Source organism: Mesoplodon mirus, assembly GCF_964341445.2.
Source record: "Mesoplodon mirus genome assembly, chromosome: 16".
Taxonomy (NCBI): Eukaryota; Metazoa; Chordata; class Mammalia; order Artiodactyla; family Ziphiidae; genus Mesoplodon; species Mesoplodon mirus.
The window spans coordinates 36,131,792-36,153,009 of NC_138992.1; the positions used below are offsets into that span (position 1 = coordinate 36,131,792).

Below are 21,218 nucleotides of genomic sequence, written 5' to 3' on the forward strand. Positions count from 1 at the left end.
TAAGCCTCCTTTATGTCTTCACAAGTTTTTTTAAAAGGCAGAATACTAAAAATCTATTTCTACTATTCTAATGGAATGTCACAATTTTTAAACAGTTCTCGTTATTTCATTAATTTTAAAGATGCAGTAATTTCTCCCAGCATTAATCAATGGGACAGATTATATTTTGATCAGTGTCTATAACGAAGACAATGTTTACTGAGCACATACTGTGTACCACACACTGCTTTAAGCACTTTACCTGCATGCAAAATTTAATCTTTGTAAGTACCCGAAAAAGTAAATACTATTATACCCACTTTACAGATAAAAAATCTGAGGCATGGAAAGGTCAACTAACTTTCAAAAATGACTCAGCTAGGAGCGCCGTGACTCAAAACCGGAAACTATGATGCCAGAGCACTTGCTCTTATCAACAACTATACTGCACCTAACTTTCATTATGAGCACTGAATACATTTCCATTGGTTACACATCCATTTGGATAATGTTCCAATGACATCTCCATCTCTACCTTTGACTTGTGTAACAATGATATGTTTGTGAAATGGCTACCAAAACCGTAGTCTATGGGCACAAATTGGCTTTTCTTAGGGAGAAGTTAAAAGACACCTGAACCAAACTCAAGACCTTGGTATCACCAGAATGCTACTAATCATCTGAATAACTAACAAAACACTAACACAAGAGGCAGCATTCTACATTAAAACATGGAATTTTGAACCATATGGCCCATGTTGGAGATCCAACTGAAGTTCAACACTTATTATCTGACTATAAGCAAGATCATTTCCATTTCCTCATCACAGAGTTCTTGTGATAAACAAATAAGAACACATTTATGCCTTGTAAAAGGCAAAAGAAAATGACGACTGGTATAATAAATGGATCATCCTGAGGTAACCACAAAGAAATGATTTTCTTTTCATTCCTTTTCCTTCTCAAAATATATTGTACAACTTAAAAATATTCTATTTTCTTGTAACTACGAAAAATACATCCCTAAAACCAGAATATCTATGGCTGCACAAAGGATACAGTAATGAAAAATTTAATTAGAGGATTGATTAGCTCTCATAAATATAATTCTAGGTAAGCAATTAAAAAATATTCTCACACAGAAAAAAGGGATACTTGAAAAATGAATATAGCAGGCCACAAAAGCAAAAACAGATGAAAAGGACTACATCAAACCTAAAAACCTCCACAGAGCAAAGAAAACACTCAGCAAAGTGGAAAGGCAACCCACATGAGAGAAACTATTTCTAAACCATATTATCTGATAAGGGGTTAAAATCTAGAATATAAAAAGAACTACGACAACTCAACAACAAAAAAACAAATAATCCAATTTTTAAAATGGGGAAATGACTCAAATAGACATTTTCAAAAAAACATATACAAATGGCCAGCAAATAGAGGAAAACATGCTTACCATCATTAATTGTCAGAGAAATGCAAATCAAAACCACAATGACATATCATCTCACACCTGTTATAATGGCACCTATCCAAAAAAAAAAAAAACCCACCACAGGAAGTGATAAGTGTGGTGAGTATATGAAGAACGTAGAACACTTGTGCACTGTTGATGAAAAGGTAAAATGGTGCAGCCACTATAGAAAACAGTATGGAGATTCTTCAAACAGTTAAAAACAGAATTACCATATGATCCAGCGATCTCAGTTCTGAGCACAAACTAAAAAGAACTGAAACCAGTATCTTGAAAACATATTTGTACAACCATATTTTTTGCAGCAATATTCACAATAGTCAAGAGGTAGATACAACCTAATGTCCATTGAAAGATAAATGCATAAAGAAAATGTGGTATATACACATGATGAAATATTATTCAGTCTTTAAAAAGGAAATTCTGTCATATGCTCCAACATATAATGAACCTCAAGGACATTGTGCTAAATGAAATAAGCCAGTCACACAAAGACAAATATTGTCTGATTCCACTGCTATAATGTACCTAAATTAGTCAAATTCTTAGACACATATGTAGAACAGTGGTTGCCAGGGGCTGGGGGAAGAGAGAAAAGGGAAGTAGTTTTTCAGTGGGTACAGAACTTAAGTTTTGGAAGATGAAAAGTTCTAGAGATCTGTTGAACAACAATGTATTGGGTTGGCCAAAAAGCACATTCAGGTTTTTCTGTAATACATTATGGAAGAACCCAAAGAAACTTTTTGGCCACCCCAATATATATAATTAACACAACTATCCACTTAAAAATGGTTAAGATGGTAAATTTTATGCTATATGCTTTTTACCACAAAATAAAAATGAATGTAAGACAGGACTTCAAGAATTCTAAGTTAGACGGTTGGCAAATCCTCTCCCCAGAAAGCAGTGACAAAACTGGACAAAGTTATTAAAAACAACAGAAATCTCAGGGGCAATAAGGGAAGGCCACCCTGAGGTCACAACAGCAGTTGGTGCAAGAAACTAAACAGAAGACCAGCCAGAAAATTAACAGAGAAATCCAGAGAACAAGACAGCCAAAGATGGCCTTGCTATCACCTCAGTATCCCTGGTAACCTGGAAAGCTATATGTATGTGCCAGGCTGTGCTTACTTAGACGACACTGGAGAGACCCCTAACAATCTACTCATCCTTGGTTGACCAAGAAGCCTTGTAAACAAAGTAAGTAAAAACATGGATCAGATTTGTAAACTCCTTGAACTTTGAAAGCATTATCCAGTACATGTATATGTCCCATGCCAAAGAGTAGAAGCCTTATTGGTTCAAAAGTTTAAACAACCTCTAGCCAATCACTGGCTGATGACTCAATTATAGTGACCCAGGGGTAATCCCTAGAAAGCCAAGCCTAAAAACAGAAAGAACTGGGGGAGAAAAAAAAAAAAAAGCTGAGCACAGTCATCAGAGGCCACACACTGCAGAGGAAACAGACACCACAAATTTAGCCCAGGCAAGGCACTAAACAAATACATAAACCAATAGCAACAACAAGTATCCCCAGAGGGAAGAAATCAGAATGCAGAGTTGCTAAAACATATTATCCAAAACATCCAGTTTTCAACTAAAAATTGTGAAACATGAAAAGCATGCAAAGTAGTCAATAGAAACTATCTCTGAGGATGCTCAAATGTAGGACTTACTACACAAGGACTTCAAAACATCTATTATAAATATGTTCAAAGAAATAAAGGAAGCTATATTTAAACAATTAAAGGAATATATGACCACAACGATTCATCAAGTAGAGAATACCAAGAATGAGATAGAAATTATAAAAAAAAAAAAACAAATAGAAATTTTTGAGTTTAAAAATACAATAAATGAAATTAAAAATTCACTGAAAGAGCCCAACATCAGATTTGAGCTGGCAGAAGAAAGAATCAGCAAATCCACACCCAGACATATCAAAGCAAAAACTTCAAAAGCCTAGGACAAGAAGAAAATCTTGAAAGCAGAAACAGAAAATCAACTTGTCACATACAAGAAAACTCTTAGTAGATTAAAAGCTAACTTGTCATTACAAACAATAAAGGCAAAAAGGCAGTGAGGTGATATATTTAAATAACAAAAGAAAATAACCATCAACCAAAAATCCTATATCCAGCAAAAGTATACTTCAAAAATGAAGGTGAAATAAAGGCATACTGAAATAAACAAAGTCTCAGGTAATTCTCTGTAACAGAATACTAAAAGAAGTTCTTTGGACCGAAAGGAAGCAATACCAGACTGGAACTCAAAGCCACACAAACAGCACTAATAAAAGTATATATGTAGTTAATTATCAAACGACAGTATAAATGTCTTCTTCTTTTTCCTTCTGATTCAAAAGGCAATCACAAAACACAATTACAACATTGGTATGTTAGGGTTATAACAAAGAAATGCAATACATGTGAAAAGAGTACCACAAAGGAGGGAGAAGAAATGAAGCGACAGTGGAGAAAGTTTCTGTACTCTAATGGAATAAAGTTAGCATTAATCTCAAATAGACTGTGATAAATTAGATGCATATTGTAATCTCTAAGCAACCACTAAGAAAATAACTCAAAATAAATTAAAAATCAAAGGAATTAAAATGCAATACTAAAAAATATCTACTTAATAGTAAAGAAAGTAGCAAAGGATTATGAGAGAAACAAAACAGACATGAGACACTTAGAAAATAGCAAAATGGTAGACAGAAATCCATCCACATGAATAAAAACATAATGTGAATGGATTAAATATTCCTATCAAAAGACAAAGATTGCTTCCATGTCCTGGCTATTGTAAATAGTGCTGCAATGAACACTGGGGTGCATGTGTCTTTCTGAATTACGGTTTTCTCTGGGTATATTGCCAGTAGTGGGATTGCTGGGTCATATGGCAGTTCTATTTTTAGTTTTTTAAGGAACCTCCATACTGTTCTCCATAGTGGCTGTATCAATTTACATTCCCACCAACAGTGTAAGAGGGTTCCGTTTTCTCCACACCCTCTCCAGCATTTGCTGTTTGTACATTTTTTGATGATGACCATTCTGACTGGTGTGAGATGATATCTCATTGTAGTTTTGATTTGCACTTCTCTAATAATTAGTGATGCTGAGCATCCTTTCATGTGTTTGCTGGCCGTCTGTATGTCTTCTTTGGAGAAAGGTCTACTTAGGTCTTCTGCCCATTTTTTGATTGGGTTGTTGTTTTTTTTTTTTGACATTGAGCTAAATGAGCTTTTGGTATATTCTGGAGACCAATCCTTTGTCAGTTGCTTCATTTGCAAATATTTTCTCCCACTCTGAGGGCTGTCTTTTCATCAACAGAGGAATGGATAAAGAAGATGTGGGGCCTCCCTGGTGGCGCAGTGGTTGAGAGTCCGCCTGCCGATGCAGGGGATACGGGTTCGTGCCCCGGTCTGGGAGGATCCCATATGCCGCGGAGCGGCTGGGCCCGTGAGCCATGGCCGCTGGGCCTGTGCGTCCGGAGCCTGTGCTCCGCAACGGGAGAGGCCACAACAGTGAGAGGCCCGCGTACAGCAAAAAAAAAAAAAAAAAAAAAAAAAAGAAGATGTGGTACATATATACAGTGGAATATTACTCAGCCATAAAAAAGTTATGAAATTGGGTCATTTGCAGAGATGTGGATGGACCTAGAGACTGTCATAGAGAGTGAAGTAAGTCAGAAAGAGAAAAACAAATATCGTATATTAACACGTATATGTGGAATCTAGAAAAATGGTACAGATGATCTTCTTTGCAAACCAGAAATAGAGACACAGGCATAGAGAACAAACGATGCCAAGGGTGAAGGGTGGCAGGGTGGAATGAACTGGGAGATTGGGATAGTGATACTATGTATAAAATAGATAACTAACGAGAACATACTATATAGAACAGGGAACTACTCAATGCTCCGTGGTGACCTAACTGGGAAGAAAATCCAAAAAAGAGGGGATACATGTATATGTATAGCTGATTCATTTTGCTATACAGCAGAAACTAACACAACATTGTAAAGCAACTATACTCCAATAAAAATATTTTAAAAAGAAGAAAATATAAAACATATATGAGCATAGCAACAGAGCCCCAAAATACATAAATCAAAAACTGACAAAAGTGAGAAAAGAAATAATTCAATAACTTACAATAATAAACAGAACAGACAGAAAATCAACAAAGATATAGAAGACCTGAAAAACACTATCAACCAATTTAGACCTTACATCTATAAACCATTCCATCCAACATCTGCAAAAATACACTGCTATCTCAAAGAAAATCAGAAAACGTTTGAACTGAATGAAAATAAAAACACAACATACCAAAATTCATAGGATGCAGCTAAAGAAACGTAGAGCTGTAAATGTCTATAGTAGAAAAAGAGAACTATCTCAAATCAATAACCTAGGCTTCTACCTGCAGGCAGCAGAAAAACAAACTAAACCAAACTAAACATGCTAACCCAAACTGAACAAAAACAAGGACCACAATACCAAAAAAGGCAGGAGAGGAAGAGGGCAAATGCAGTTAAACTATTGTAAGATTATTCAGGAAATGGTAAGAATGCTAATTTAAGGTAGATGCCAGTAAGTCAAATATCCATTTTGTAATCTTTAGAGAAGCAACTGAAATAATTTTTAAAAGAGTATAATTAAAAAGACTTTAAGGCAAAAAGAATTACTAGCATGAATGAAAGAGGACACATTTCAGAATGATTTTTTTTAAGTATATTCAACAATAAGGTATCACAGTACTGAATCTGTATGCACTTAACAATGTAACTTCAAGGTATATAAAGTGAAGGTTGGCAAATCTATAAAAGGGAAGTAGACAAATCCACAATCATAGTTGGAGATGTTAACCATTAACATACCTTTCTTAGTAATTGACAGAACAAGCAGACAATGAAAATCAATATGGATTTATAAGATTTGAAGAACTCTAATAACCAATTTGAAGCAACTGACATTTATGGAAGAATAAGGCAACAACTGTAGGATACACATTTCTCATCAATTACACATGGAATATTAACAAAAATAAAATTTTGATCATATAGTGTCATAAATTATAATGGATCAAAATCATACAGAGAATGTGCTGACCACAATGCAGTTAAATTAGAAATCAATAACAGAAAGATAATTATTCCCTAAATGTTTGGAAATTAAGCAACACACTTCTAAATAACCCACGGATTAAAGAAGAAATCAAAATGGAATTTTAAATTTTTTAAGCTGAATAATAATGAAAAGACAACATATAAAATTGTGGTGATAAAACTAAATAGATGGTTAAAGAAAAATGTACAGTATTCAATGCACATATTAGAGTAGAAAAGGGTTGAAGAAAATCAATAACCTAAGCTTCCACCTCAAGAAGCTAGAGAAAACAATGGCAAATCAAATCCAAAGAAACAGGAAAAAAAAGAAATGATTAAAAAAATAAGAGCAGAAATACATTACAGGGACTTCCCTGGTGGCACAGTGGTTGAGAATCCACCTGCTAATGCAGGGGACACGGGTTTGAGCCCTGGTCCAGGAAGATCCCACATGCCACGGAGCAACAAAGCCTGTGTGCCACAACTACTGAGCCTGTGCTCTAGAGCCCGTGAGCCACAACTACTGAGCCCTCATGCCACAACTACTGAAGCCCACGTGCCTAGAGCCCGTGCTCCACAACAAGAAGCCACCACAATGAGAAGCCTGCGCACTGCAACAAAGAGTAGCCCCTGCTCGCCTCAACTAAAGAAAGCCCACGCACAGCAAAGAAGACCCAACACAGACAAAAATAAGTAAATAAATAAATAAATTTATTTTTTAAAAAAAAGAAATACATTACGAAGAAAACAGGAATAGAAAAAAAATCAATAAAGTTGGGTTTTGACTAATTTTAATAAAGCCCTAGCAATACTAATGAAAATACAAATTACTAATATAAGCATTGAAAAGAGGATATCATAACAGTTCCTAGATTTTTTTAAGGCAACTTTAAAATGAAAAACAAACAAAAAAACCCAACCTTATGGCTTAAATATGACAACTTAGAGCAGAGGCAAGCAAACTTTTTCAGTAAGGAGCAGACAGTAAATATTTCAGGCTTTTGCAAGCCATGCAGACTCTGTTCCAGCACTTAACCCTGTCGTTTTAGCTTGCAAAAGCAGCCAACATGTAAACGAATGAGAATAGCTGGGCTCCAATAAAATTTTATTTACAAAGTTAGGCCCACACCATTGTTTGCTGATTTTGAGGAAATGGAGAAATTCCTTGAAAAGCATAACTAACCAAAACTAACAAAAGGAGAAACAGAAATCTAAACAGTCCTATATCTGTTAAAGAAATTAAATCAGGAATTAAAAACTTTCCAACTAAGAAAACTCCTAACTAGCATGACTTCATGATTAATTTTTCCTAACATTTAAAAAACTGGTAAGGGGCAGCAAAGGGATAAATTAGGAGACTGGGATTGACATATACACACTACTATATGTAAAACAGATAACTAATAAGGGCCTACTGTGTAGCACAGGGAACTCTACTCAGTACTCTGTAATGACCTATATGGGGGAAGAATCTAAAAAAAGAGTGGATATATGTATATGTGTAACTGATTCACTTTGCTGTACAGCATAACTAACACAACATTGTAAATCAAGTAGACTCTGATAAAAATTTTTTAATTAAATTTTTAAAATGTTAAAATAAAGGGGAAAAGTTGGAGATCTCACATTTCCTGATTTCAAAACTTACTACAAAGTCAGGGTAATCAAAACAATGTGATACTGACATAAAGACAGACATACAGACCAATGGAATCATATGGAGGGCCCAGAAATAAACCCTCCTATCAATGACCGTTTGATTTTCAAGAAGGGTGCCAAGATCATTCAGTAGGGAAAGGACAGTCTTCGACAAACGATGTTAGGAAAACTGAATAACCATATGCAAAAAAATATGAAGTTGGATCCTTGTACCACATATAAAAATTAACTCAAAAGGGATCAAATACCTAAATGTGAGAGCTAAAACTATAAAACTCTTAGAAGAAAACATAGGGGAAAAGCTTCATGACACTGGATTTGGCAATGATTTCTTGGATATAACACCAAAAGCCCAGGCATCAAAAGAAAAAGTTGTAAGTTGGACTTCATCAAAATTTAAAACTTTGGTTCTGCAAAGGATACTATCAACAGAGTCAAAAGACAACCCACAATGGGAGATGATACTTGCACATCATATCTGATAAGGGATTGACATCCAGGATATATAAATTCCTACAACTCAGTAACAACAAAATAACTTTTTAAAATGGGCAAAGGACTTGAACAGACATTTCTCCAAAGAAGATACACAAACAGCCAATAGCACAGGGAAAGACTATTAATTAACAAACTTACCGAGTAACAGCAAAAAATGTGAAGTAACTGGAACTCCCACACATTACTGGTGAGAATCTAAATTGGTACAACCACTCTGGAAAACTATTTGGCAGTATCCATTAAAGCTAAATATATGCCTGCCTCCTAGGTATGCATCTAAAGGAAATCAACACCTCTGTCCAATACAAGAATGTTCTTAAGAGCTTTCTTCGTAATTGTCAAAAGCAGAAAAAATCCAAATGTACCTCAAAAGGAAAATATATAAACTGTGAATCTTTATACAATGGAATACCACAAGGCAATACAAAGAATAAACTGTCACTTATTCAAGAACCTGGGTTAATCTTGGCCATAATGTGGAACAAAAGAATTCAAACACAAGTGATTCTCATTTAGTTAAGTTTCAAGAACAGCTTCAAGAAACTTATCTGTGTTGATAAAAGTCAGAACAGCTGTCACTTGTTTTAGGGGTGGGGTACTAATTACAAAAAGGCAAGGAGAGCATTTTGGGGTGCGGGAAATATTTTATTTCTTGATCTGGATAGTGGTTACACAGGTGTATGCATATGCTAAATTTAAGCTGTATACTTAGGATTTGTGCTCATTAAAAAACAATGAAAATATTAAGATAATCAACCTTGGAGAGAGGAAGGGGAAGAAACCAAGAATATTATTTCTCAGTGTTAACTCCAGGTTATTCCATAGTACAGGAAGCAGTGGAATATACTCAAAGTTACCAATAACATCACCATCAGATTGTCTTCCCTTATCTCCTAAAAAGCAGTTGGTCTCTTGACTCCTGAGTTTCCAGAGATAATTTTTGTACTCTCAAGCCTAAAAGAATTGCCTGGCATATGTTAATAAGTGTACTAAGTGAATTAATAAATGTATGAACTTTGAAGTTACAGTTCATTTACATCAGACCATTCCCATGTTAAAAAAAAAAAGACTTAAAAAGTGATTTAAAAGTTTTCAACTATGCTGGCATTCTCAATCTGTCTGTCTATTCAATATTCTGAGGATGTCATGGGTAATGACATTTTTCCCACTAAGAGAACTTTCCTCAAGATGTGACCTTGCTGTCTTTCGCACCCCTTCGTTCCCCAAAAAGGAAAAAGGGAATATTTTCCAGCGTCATACAGAATCCTACCAATGTAAATTAGCATATTCGGTAAAGCTTAAGAACTGAGTAACAGGGTGAAAATTCTGACAAGAACAATGAAATTTTTTTTCTATCTGTTGCGGCGATTTGGGGGATTATGATTCTAATAATCCATCACTAGTAACAAACCATAAAAAAAAAATTCTGTAAAGCAAGGTCTCTAGTTCAAGATAGCCCAAAATACATTAGCAGAAAAACTAAGCTTTTAAAGCATAGTCAGAGTGTAGGAAAGCACACATTACTTCTAAGCAGGCTGAAAATGTTTTCAGTGACAGCTACACCGCTTACCTGCTCCAGCACATCCAATTTTAACTCCAGCTTGCTGAGAACCACGTCTCCGCCCCATAGTGAAAGCTGTAGATCTGAAGGCTTTAAGTTCTTGATGTAGCGATTCACATAGCTCATTAAAATTGGAGTCACATATGACTCCAGCATTCTTTAAGGTACAGAGGAGTCAAAGTCAGAAGCTGAAAGGGGTAAAGACAGAAACATTAGAGGTAACTGAGTCTGTGGTGCATTCCTTAAGGAAAAGGCATTTCTCAGGAAAGGTTGAAGAGGCCGAAAAGCAACAGTCCCCACCACAGCGGCCCCTCGCCTTCTCCCAGAAGCAGAGAAAACTCAAATGGACTCTGCTCCAGCCACGGCTGCCTCACTAGTACAACTCCCCTCAACTCGCCTAGCGAGGAGTGGGAGGAAGAGGTGGTGACCTAAAGAAAGCGGGTCCCCTGGAGTGGGAAAATGAGGAGAGGCAGGCTCGCCTTTGGCCGCCGCACCCCTCCCTTAGCCAGCCCAGCCGCCCCAGGAGGCCCTCGCCCCCCGTAACCCGGCCGGATCTACCACCGTAGAAACAGAGCCAGAAGCAGGCCGTACGCCTCTCGCCGTATTGCACCCTCGGGTGACACGCCGAAGAGTACCGTGGCGTCTCCTCCACCTCCCGGTACCCGGCACCCGCCTGCGGAGGCGGCGCAGCTCCCGTACCGCGCCACTTCCGGGTATGCCCCGCTCGGAGCTCGAAACAAACTAACCCTCCACCGCCACCACTCGACTCCGCAGCAGGGCCGGAGTTCTCAGGCTGGAGAAGCCATTCAGTGCGTCTTCTAGGAGGAGACCGCTGGCGCTGGGCCAGCCTGCGTCTCCGCTCCGACTCCGCTAGTGGTTCGCACAAAGCTCTAGGAAGTGCGCGGGGGAGGTGGGCGGACCGGTAAAGCGGAGACACCGGAGATCCGGAAGTGGTGCTCCGGCAAGAGAGCAACTGAGGTGGAGATCGAGTCCGAGTGAGGAAGCACGGTGGGCAAATAGGTCCGATGAGGAAGAAGAAAGCGGGTCCTAGTGTTTAAAGCCCTGAAAACCAAGTGGTTTTTGTTTTTCTTAGGAAATGGAAGGCCTGGAAAGAACTTGGGTTCAGTGCGCAGAGCAATAGCAATAAGGCTGCAGGTGGGGTGGGGGGTAAATTTAGATCGAGAGCTTCATTTGCCGGGGGAAAGGAGAAGCTGAAGGGATCAGGATTAGGGGAATGCGTTTTGACCAAACGTGTAGACGAGCTCTCGCGTTCTTTTACTTTGGCGAAGGAGTGGTTTAGTATGTTTAAATTTGTGCAGGGAAGGAATAAAGAGAAAATCGTGGAGGTCCAATGAATTGCAGTCCGATATATGGAACTTCAGAAAAGAGGTAGGAATAGCAGAAGGAAATGAGACTCTTAGAGAAAGTGAAAAGAAATAGCTGACAGAGAATGAATTCAAAGTTTTTTAAGGGTCAGTGTCGGTTTTATTGGGCTGAAATGAATGTATAAAATACTACCTTTCCTTCTAGTATTTTGCAAGCTTAAAAAGTCAAGAAACTCAAACACCCAACACCGGATAAACACCTATATACTGGGTTTAAAGGGATAGCATAGGACATGCTGACTAATTTTTGACCAGTATTTACTATTTTTGGTAACCTCTGAAGAAGACACCTACCACTGCATTTTGAAAATAGACTTTCCTTACAAGGTTATTAAAATATCCACCCATGTTGTCGTTGCATTTAATTGAAAACACTTCCTAAGTAAATTCCTAAAACTCTAATGGAATTCAATTTAAGATTTCTTTTCTTTTTAATTTTTGAATTTTATTTTATTTTTTTATACAGCAGGTTCTTATTAGTTATCCATTTTATACATATTAGTGTATATGTCAATCCCAGTCTCCCAATTCATTGGTGGTATGATGAAGTTGAGGTTTCTTGAAAGAGTTTTACAAAACTGGCATAGGAAAGAAGCATAAGTGAGGATGCCAAGGTGTTTAGATCTGTTTTGTTAATGAAAATAAGGAACTAAGTTTCAAAAAGAAAGAAGGTGGGGGGGTTGGAGAAAGAGAAAGGAAGGAAGGAAAAAAAAAACGAAAGAAAGAGAAGCAGCTAATGGCTAATTCAGAGCAACTGTCCTCTCACAAAAAGCCTTGATGAATAACCCAAGTAACTTGGGTCTTATTAAAGAGTACTAAATCAGCCAATTAACTTATCCAAGTAATTAGTTATCTGCTTCACTTGAAAAGTGAAGAGGTTGAAGCCATGGCTCAGAAGTTTTAATATAAATAGTTCCACTAATTGTTTGAAAGCCCTAGGTGGTCTAGAGCAGGAGCTCCAAGTCCTGTTATTCTGCTAGGGAAGAAAAAGGGCCTAGTCTTATTTGTGTGGCAATTTAATAAATGAGACCAATATATTAAGATAACTTTGCCAGATTTTTTTTAACAACTTTATTGGACTATAACTGTTTGAAATAGTGTGTTAGTTTCTGCTTTATAGCAAACAAACAGCTATACGTATACATATATCCCCATATCTCCTCTCTCTTGCAGTTCCCTCCCACCCTCCCTATCCCACCCATCTAGGTGGTCACAAAGCACTGAGCTGTCCTCCCTGTGCTATGCGACTGCTTCCCACTAGCTATTTTACATTTGGTAGTGTATAGAAATCCATGCCACTCTCTCACTTGGCCCCAGCTTATCCTTCACCCTCCCCGTGTCCTCAAGTCCATTCTCAACGTCTGCGTCTTTATTCCTCTCCTGCCCCTAGGTTCTTCATAGCCATTTTTTTTTAGATTCCATATATATATGTTAGCATACGAATTTGTATTTCTCTTTCTGACTTACATCACTCTGTATGACAGACTCTAGGTCTATCCACCTCACTACAAATAACTCAATTTCGTTGCTTTTTATGGCTGACTAATAGTCCATTGTATATATATGCCACATCTTCTTTATCCATTCATCTGTCGATGTACACTTAGGTTGCTTCCATGTCCTGGCTATTGTAAATAGAGCTGCAATGAACACTTTGGTACGTGAATGTGTTTTGGGTTTTTTTTTTTAACATCTTAATTGGAGTATAATTGCTTTACAATGGTGTGTTAGTTTCTGCTTTATAACAAAGTGAATCAGTTATACATATACATATGTTCCCATATCTCTTCTCTCTTCCATCTCCCTCCCTCCCAACCTCCCTATCCCACCCCTCTAGGTGGTCACAAACCACCGAGCTGATCTCTCTGTGCTATGCAGCTACTTCCCATTAGCTATCTGTTTTACATTTGGTAGTGTATATATGTCCATGCCACTCTCACTTTCTCACAGCTTACCCTTCCCCCTCCCCATACCCTCAAGTCCATTCTCTAGTAGGTCTGTGTCTTTATTCCCATCTTGCCCTTAGGTTCTTCATGACTTTTTTTTTTCTTAGATTCCATATATATGTGTTAGCATACGGAAATTGTTTTTCTCTTTCTGACTTATTTCACTCTGTATGACACATTCTATGTCCATCTACCTCACCACAAATAACTCAATTTCGTTTCTTTTTATGGCTGAGTAATATTCCATTGTATATATGTGCCACATCTTCTTTATCCATTCATCCGATGATGGACACTTAGGTTGCTTCCATGTCCTGGCTATTGTAAATAGAGCTGCAATGAACATTTTGGTATATGACTCTTTTTGAATTATGGTTTTCTCAGGATATATGCCTAGTAGTGGGATTGCTTGGTCATATGGTACTTCTATTTTTAGTTTTTTACGGAACCTCCATACTGTTCTCCATAGTGGCCGTATCAATTTACATTCCCACCAACAGTGCAAGAGGGTTCCCTTTTCTCCACACCCCCTCCAGCATTTATTGTTTGCACATTTTTTGATGATGGCCATTCTGACTGGTATGAGATGATATCTCATTGTAGTTTTGATTTGCATTTCTCTAATGATTAATGATGTTGAGCATTCTTTCATGTGTTTCTTGACAATCTGTATATCTTCTTTGGAGAAATGTCCATTTAGATCTTCTGCCCATTTTTGGATTGGGTTTTTTGTTTTTTTGATATTGAGCTGCATGAGCTGCTTGTAAATTTTAGAGATTAATCCTTTGTCAGTTGCTTCATTTTCAAATATTTTCTCCCATTCTGAGGGTTGTCTTTTTGTCTTGTTTATGGGTTCCTTTGCTGTGCAAAAGCTTTTAAGTTTCATTAGTTCCCATTTGTTTATTTTTGTTTTTATTTCCATTTCTCTAGGAGCTGGGTCAAAAAGGATCTTGCTGTGATTTATGTCGTACAGTGTTCTGCCTATGTTCTCCTCTAAGAGATTGCTAGTGTCTGGCCTCACATTTAGGTCTTTAATCCATGAGTTTATTTTTGTGTATGGTGTTAGGGAGTGTTCTAATTTCATACATTTACATGTACCTGTCCAGTTTTCCCAGCATCACTTATTGAAGAGGCTGTCTTTTCTCCACTGTATATTCTTGCCTCCTTTATCAAAGATAAGGTGACCATATGTGCGTGGGTTTATCTCTCGGCTTTCTATCCTGTTCCATTGATCCATCTTTCTGTTTTTGTGCCCGTACCATACTGTCTTAACTACTGTAGCATAGTCTGACGTCAGGGAGCCTGATTCCTCCAGCTCCGTTTTTCTTTCTCAAGATTGCTTTGGCTATTTGGGGTCGCTTGTGTTTCCATACAAATTGTGAAATTTTTTGTTCTCGTTCTGTGAAAAATGCCACTGATAGTTTGATAAGTATTGCATTGAATCTGTAGATTGCTTTGGGTAGTAGAGTCATTTTCACAATATTAATTCTTCCAATTCAAAAACACGGTATATCTCTCCATCTATTTGTATCATCTTTAATTTCTTTCATCAGTGTCTTATAATTTTCTGCATACAGGTCTTTTGTCTCCTTAGGTAGGTTTAATCCTAGATATTTTATTCTTTTTGTTGCAGTGGTAAATGGGAGTGTTTTTTTAACTTCACTTTCAGATTTTTCATCATTACTGTATAGGAATGCTAGAGATTTCTATGCATTAATTTTGTTTCCTGATACTTTACCAGATTCATTGATTAGCTCTAATAGTTTTCTGGTAGCATCTTTAGGATTCTCTATGTATAGTATCATGTCATCTGCAAACAGTGACAGCTTTACTTCTTCTTTTCTGATTTGGATTCCTTTTATTTCCTTTTCTTCTCTGATTGCTGTGGCTAAAACTTCCAAAACTATGTTGAATAATAGTGGTGAGAGTGGGCAACCTTGTCTTGTTCCTGATCTTAGTGGAAATGGTTTCAATTTTTCACTATTGAGGATGATGTTGGCTGTGGGTTTGTCATATATGGCCTTTATTATGTTGAGGAAAGTTCCCTCTATGCCCACTTTCTGGAGGGTTTTTATCATAAATGGTGTTGAATTTTGTCGAAAGCTTTCCCGGCATCTATTGAGATGATCATATGGTTTTTCTCCTTCAGTTTGTTAATATGATGTATCACATTGGTTGATTTGCGTATATTAAAGAATCTTTGCATTACTGGGGTAAACCCCGCTTGATCATGGTGTATGATCCTTTTAATGTGCTGTTGCATTCTGTTTGCTAGTATTCTGTTAAGGATTTTTGCATCTATGTTCATCAGTGATATTGGCCTGTAGTTTTCTTTTCCTGTGAAATCTTTGTCTGGTTTTGGTATGAGGATGATGGTGGCCTCGTAGAATGAGTCTGGAAGTGATCCTCCCTCTGCTATATTTTGGAAGAGTTTGAGAAGGATAGGTGTTAGCTCTTCTCTAAATGTTTGATAGAATTCACCTGTGAAGCCATCTGGTCCTGGGCTTTTGTTTGTTGGAAGATTTTTAATCACAGTTTCAATTTCAGTGCTTGTGATTGGTCTGTTCATATTTTCTATTTCTTCCTGGTTCAGTCTCAGAACGTTGTGCATTTCTAAGAATTTGTCCATTTCTTCCAGGTTTTCCATTTTATTGGCATAGAGTTGCTTGCAGTAATCTCTCATAATCCTTTGTATTTCTGCAATGTCAGTTGTTACCTCTCCTTTTTCATTTCTAATTCTATTGATTCGAGTCTTCTCTCTTTTTTTCTTCATGAGTCTGGCTAATGGTTTATAAATTTTGTTTATCTTCTCAGAGAACCAGCTTTTAGTTTTATTGATCTTTGCTATTGTTTCCTTCATTTCTTTTTCATTTATTTCTGATCTGATCTTTATGATTTCTTTCCTTCTGCTAACTTTGGGGATTTTTGTTCTTCTTTCTCTAATCGCTTTAGGTGAAAGTTCAGATTTTTCATTTGAGATGTTCCTTGGTTTTTTGGGGGGATTTTGGGGTTTTTTTTGCGGTGCACGGGACTCTCACTGTTGTGGCCTCTCCCGTTGCAGAGCACAGGCTCCGGACACACAGGCTCAGTAGCCATGGCTCACGGGCCCAGCCACTCCACGGCATGTGGGATCTTCCCAGACCGGGGCATAAACCCGTGTCCCCTGCATCGGCAGGCGGACTCTCAACCACTGTGCCACCAGGGAAGCCCTGTTCCTTGTTTTTTAAGGTAGGACTGTATTGCTATAAACTTCCCTCTAAGAACTGCTTTTGCTGCATCGCATAGGTTTTGGGTCGTCGTGTCTCCATTGTCATTTGTTTCTAGGTATTTTTTGATTTCCTCTTTGATTTCTTCTGTGATCTCTTGGTTGTTAAGTAGTGTATTGTTTAGCCTCCATGTGTTTGTATTTTTTACAGATTTTTTCCTGTAATTGATACCTAATCTCATAGTGTTGTGGTCAGAAAAGATACTTGATACGATTTCAATTTTCTTAAATTTACCAAGGCTTGATTTGTGACCCATGGTATGGTCTATCCTGGAGAATGTTCCATGAGCACTTGAGAAGAATGTGTATTCAGTTGTTTTTGGATGGAATGTCTTATAAATATCAATTAAGTCCGTCTTGATTAATGTATCATTTAAAGCTTGTGTTTCCTTATTTATTTTCATTTTGGATGATCTGTCCACTGGTGAAAGTGGTGTGTTAATGTCCCCTGCTATGAATGTGTTACTGTCGATTTCCCTTTTTATGGTTGTTAGTATTTGCCTTATGTATTGAGGTGCTCCTATGTTGGGTGCATAAATATTTACAATTGTTATATCTTCTTCTTGGTCAATCCCTTGATCATTATGTAGTGTCCTTCTTTGTCTTCTGTAATAGTCTTTATTTTAAAGCCTATTTTGTCTGATATGAGAATTGCTACTCCAGCTTTCTTTTGATTTCCATTTGCATGGAATATCTTTTTCCATCCCCTCACTTTCAGTCTGTATGTGTCCTTAGGTCTGAAGTGGGTCTCTTGTAGATCGCATATATACGGGTCTTGTTTATGGATCCATTCAGCCAGTCTGTGTCTTTTGGTGGGAGCATTTAATCCAGTTACATTTAAGATAATTATCGATATGTATGTTCCTATTACCATTTTCTTGATTGTTTTGGGTTTGTTATAGTAGGTCTTTTCCTTCTCTTGTTTTTCCTGCCTAGAGAAGTTACTTTAGCATTTGTCATAAAGCTGGTTTGGTGGTACTGAATTCTCTTAGCTTTTGCTTGTCTGTAAAGGTTTTAATTTCTCCATCAAATCTGAATGAGATCCTTGCTGGGTAGAGTAATCTTGTTTGTAGGTTTTTCTCTTTCATCACTTTAAATATGTCCTGCCCCTCCCTTCTGGCTTGCAGAGTTTCTGCTGAAAGATCAGCTTTTAACCTTATGGAGACTCCCTTGTGTGTTATTTGTTGTTTCTCCCTTGGTGCTTTTAATGTTTTTCCTTTGTATTTAATTTTTTTTTTTTTTTTTTTTTTTTTTTTTTGCACTACACAGGCCTCCCATTGTTGTGGCTTCTCCCGTTGTGGAGCACAGGCTCCAGACGCACAGGCTCAGCAGCCATGGTTCACAGGCCAGCCGCTGCGTGGCATGTGGGATACTCCCTGACCGGGGCACGAACCCGTGTCCCCTGCTTCGGCAGGTGGACTCTCAACCACTGCGCCACCAGGGAAGCCCTGTATTTAAATTTTGATTGTTTGATTAATATGTGTCTTGGCATGTTTCTCCTTGGATTTATCCTGTATGGGACTCTCTGTGCTTCCTGGACTTGATTAACGATTTCCTTTCCCATATTAGGGAAGTTTTCAACTATAATCTGATCAAATATTTTCACAGTCCCTTTCTTTTTCTCTTCTTCTTCTAGGACCCCTATAATTCGAATGTTGGTGCATTTAATGTTGTCCCAGAGGTCTCTGAGAGTGTCCTCAATTCTTTTCATTCTTTTTTCTTTATTCTGCTCTGCAATACTTATTTCCACTATTTTATCTTCCTGATCACTTATCCGTTCTTCTGCCTCAGTTATTCTGCTATTGATCCCTTCTAGAGAATTTTTAATTTCATTTATTGTGTTGTTCATCTCTGTTTATTTGCTGTTTAGTTCTTCTAGGTCCTTGTTAAACGTTTCTTGTATTTTCTCCATTCTATTTCCAAGATTTTGGATCATCTTTACTATCATTACTCTGAATTCTTTTTCAGGTGGACTCCCTATTTCCTCTTCATTTGTTTGGTCTGGTGGGTTTTTACCTTGCTCCTTCATCTGCTGTGTGTTTCTCTGTCTTCTCATTTTGCTTGACTTACTGTGTTTGGTATCTCCTTTTCACAGGCTGCAGGTTTGTAGTTCCCATTGTTTTTGGTGTCTGCCCCTAGTTGCTAAGGTTGATTCAGTGGGTTGTGTAGGGGGAGGGGGAGGGGACTAGTGCCTGTGTTCTTGTGGATGAGGCTGGATCTTGTCTTTCTGGTGGGCAGGACCACATCCGGTGGTTTTTTTGGGATGTCTGTGGCCTTATTATGATTTTAGGCAGCCTCTTTGCTAATGGGTGGGGTTGTGTTCCTGTCTTGCTAGTTGTTTGGCATGGGGTGTCCAGCACTGTAGTTTGCTGGTCATTGAGTGGAGCTGGGTCTTAGCGTTGAGATGGAGATCTGTGGGAGAGCTTTCGCCACTTGATATTACATGGAGCTGGGAGGTCTCTCGTGGACCAATATCCTGAACTCGGCTCTCCCACCTCAGAGGCACAGGCCTGATACCCGGCCATAGCACCAAGACCCTGTCAGCCACACGGCCAGGTATGTGGGGAGTTTCTTGCCTTTTGGGAAGTCTGAGGTCTTCTGCCAGCATCCAATAGGTGTTCTGTTGTAGTTGTTCCACATGTAGATGTATTTCTGATGTATTTGTGGGGAGGAAGGTGATCTCCATGTCTTAGTCTTCCGCCATCTTGAGTGTCTCCTAGCCAGATATTTAAAATAGATTTTTTACTATGATGTATAAACAAAATAATAACTAATCATGGAATACTAAACATTTTTTGTGCTATTATGCCATTTTTTCTCTTGGAGCCAAGAGAAAAATTGCCAAATTCCTGCCTTGGAAAAATTATCTAGGCACTGACTTTTTTTCTTTGGTTTTAAGAATCAAAAAGTAGTGGTTTTCAACCTGTGTTCTGTCATGCCCTCTTCCATAAGTAGTCAAGATACATTTCATTCCTTTTCACTAATATGTTTCCTTCATTGCTCATGCTTTTTTTTAATGTCAAATAAGTAGCCCTTTCCAAACCTCCTAGCGTTATATTTTTTTATTGAGATATTCCCCCCACAAAAAAATATTTTTTAAGTCTCAATAAGCCTTTAAGCCATGTTGGTTATATAGACAATAGTTCTCCAGAGTCAGGTGAAGTTTTTTGCTTTTTTAAATTAATAAACCTTATTTTTTTTAGAGCAGTTGTAGGTTCACGGAAAAATTGAGCTGAAAGTACAGAGAGTTCCCATATAATCTCTGTCCCCACACACATAAAACCTTCTCCACTGTTGACATTCCCCACCACAGTGACATTTATTAAAACTGATGAACCCATGTTGACACATCATTATTACCCAAAGTCCATAGTTTACATTAGGGTTCACTCTTTTTTTTTTTTTTTTTTTTTTTGCTGTACGCGGGCCTCTCACTGCTGTGGCCTCTCCCGTTGCGGAGCACAGGCTCCGGACACACAGGCTCCGCGGCCATGGCTCGCGGGCCCAGCCGCTCCGCGGCATGTGGGATCTTCCGGGATCGGGGCACGAACCCATGTCCCCTGCATCGGCAGGCGGACTCTCAACCACTGCGCCACCAGGGAAGCCCTAGGGTTCACTCTTGATGTTGTAGATACATTCTATGGATATTGTACACTGCTAATGAAAACTCTACAATGAAGAGGAATTTAGAAATATCCAGCAGAGCTGAACATGCATATACTGTAGCACTTCTACTTGTAAATAATATAGAGAAAGTCTTACATATGTGAGCAAGGAGTCTTGTTCAACAGTATTTTGCAGCATTATTTTTAATAGTAAAATAGTGCAAACAATTGAATATCAACAGGAAAAATGTGGTACATTCATATAATGAAATTTATAGTAATGAAAATAAATGAGTTAGAGCTATGACTTTCAAATGTTTTACCTACAGTTAGAAATGTAGTTTACACCATGACTCAATTTATATGTAAAAAGAGAGAGAAAAAAAGAGAGAACTTTCACTAAACTATACTTAAATTGAGCGCATGTGGTGCATTCTATTTTCTTTGTTATTCTATTTCTTTTTTTCTAAAGTAGTTCATGACCTACTAAATTGATTGTGCTACTAATGGTTTGCAACTCAGTCTACAAAACAAACACTGAACAAAATTATATATTTAACATTACTAAATCTGAAAAATATAACCTTGAGAAAAAATAACAATAAGTATAGCATATCATATTTATAATATATATAGACATATATATGGCATTCAAGAAATATATGGCTCTATATTATGATAGCTACATATTTATAAATAGTTTTAAATATTTTCATGACAAAGAAAAACATCAA

At 37.6% G+C, this 21,218-nt stretch overlaps 1 protein-coding gene across 9 annotated transcripts in view; it reads right to left on the bottom strand.

Annotated features, from left to right (window-relative positions):
- VPS13B (vacuolar protein sorting 13 homolog B) overlaps positions 1–11,237 on the bottom strand; it is a 791,361-nt gene extending 780,124 nt beyond the window's left edge. For 3 of the 9 annotated variants that reach the window (XM_082600780.1, XM_082600781.1, XM_082600773.1), the window contains exons 1-2: positions 11,030–11,236; positions 10,293–10,471 (exon numbers count right to left, since the gene is read on the bottom strand). In XM_082600780.1, the coding sequence (XP_082456906.1) occupies positions 10,293–10,439 (147 nt within the window). In that variant the 5' untranslated portion in view covers positions 10,440–10,471; positions 11,030–11,236. The other 6 variants (XM_082600778.1, XM_082600779.1, XM_082600775.1 and 3 more) reach the window with 5 other exon arrangements.
- Between the last annotated feature and the right edge of the window lie 9,981 nt (positions 11,238–21,218).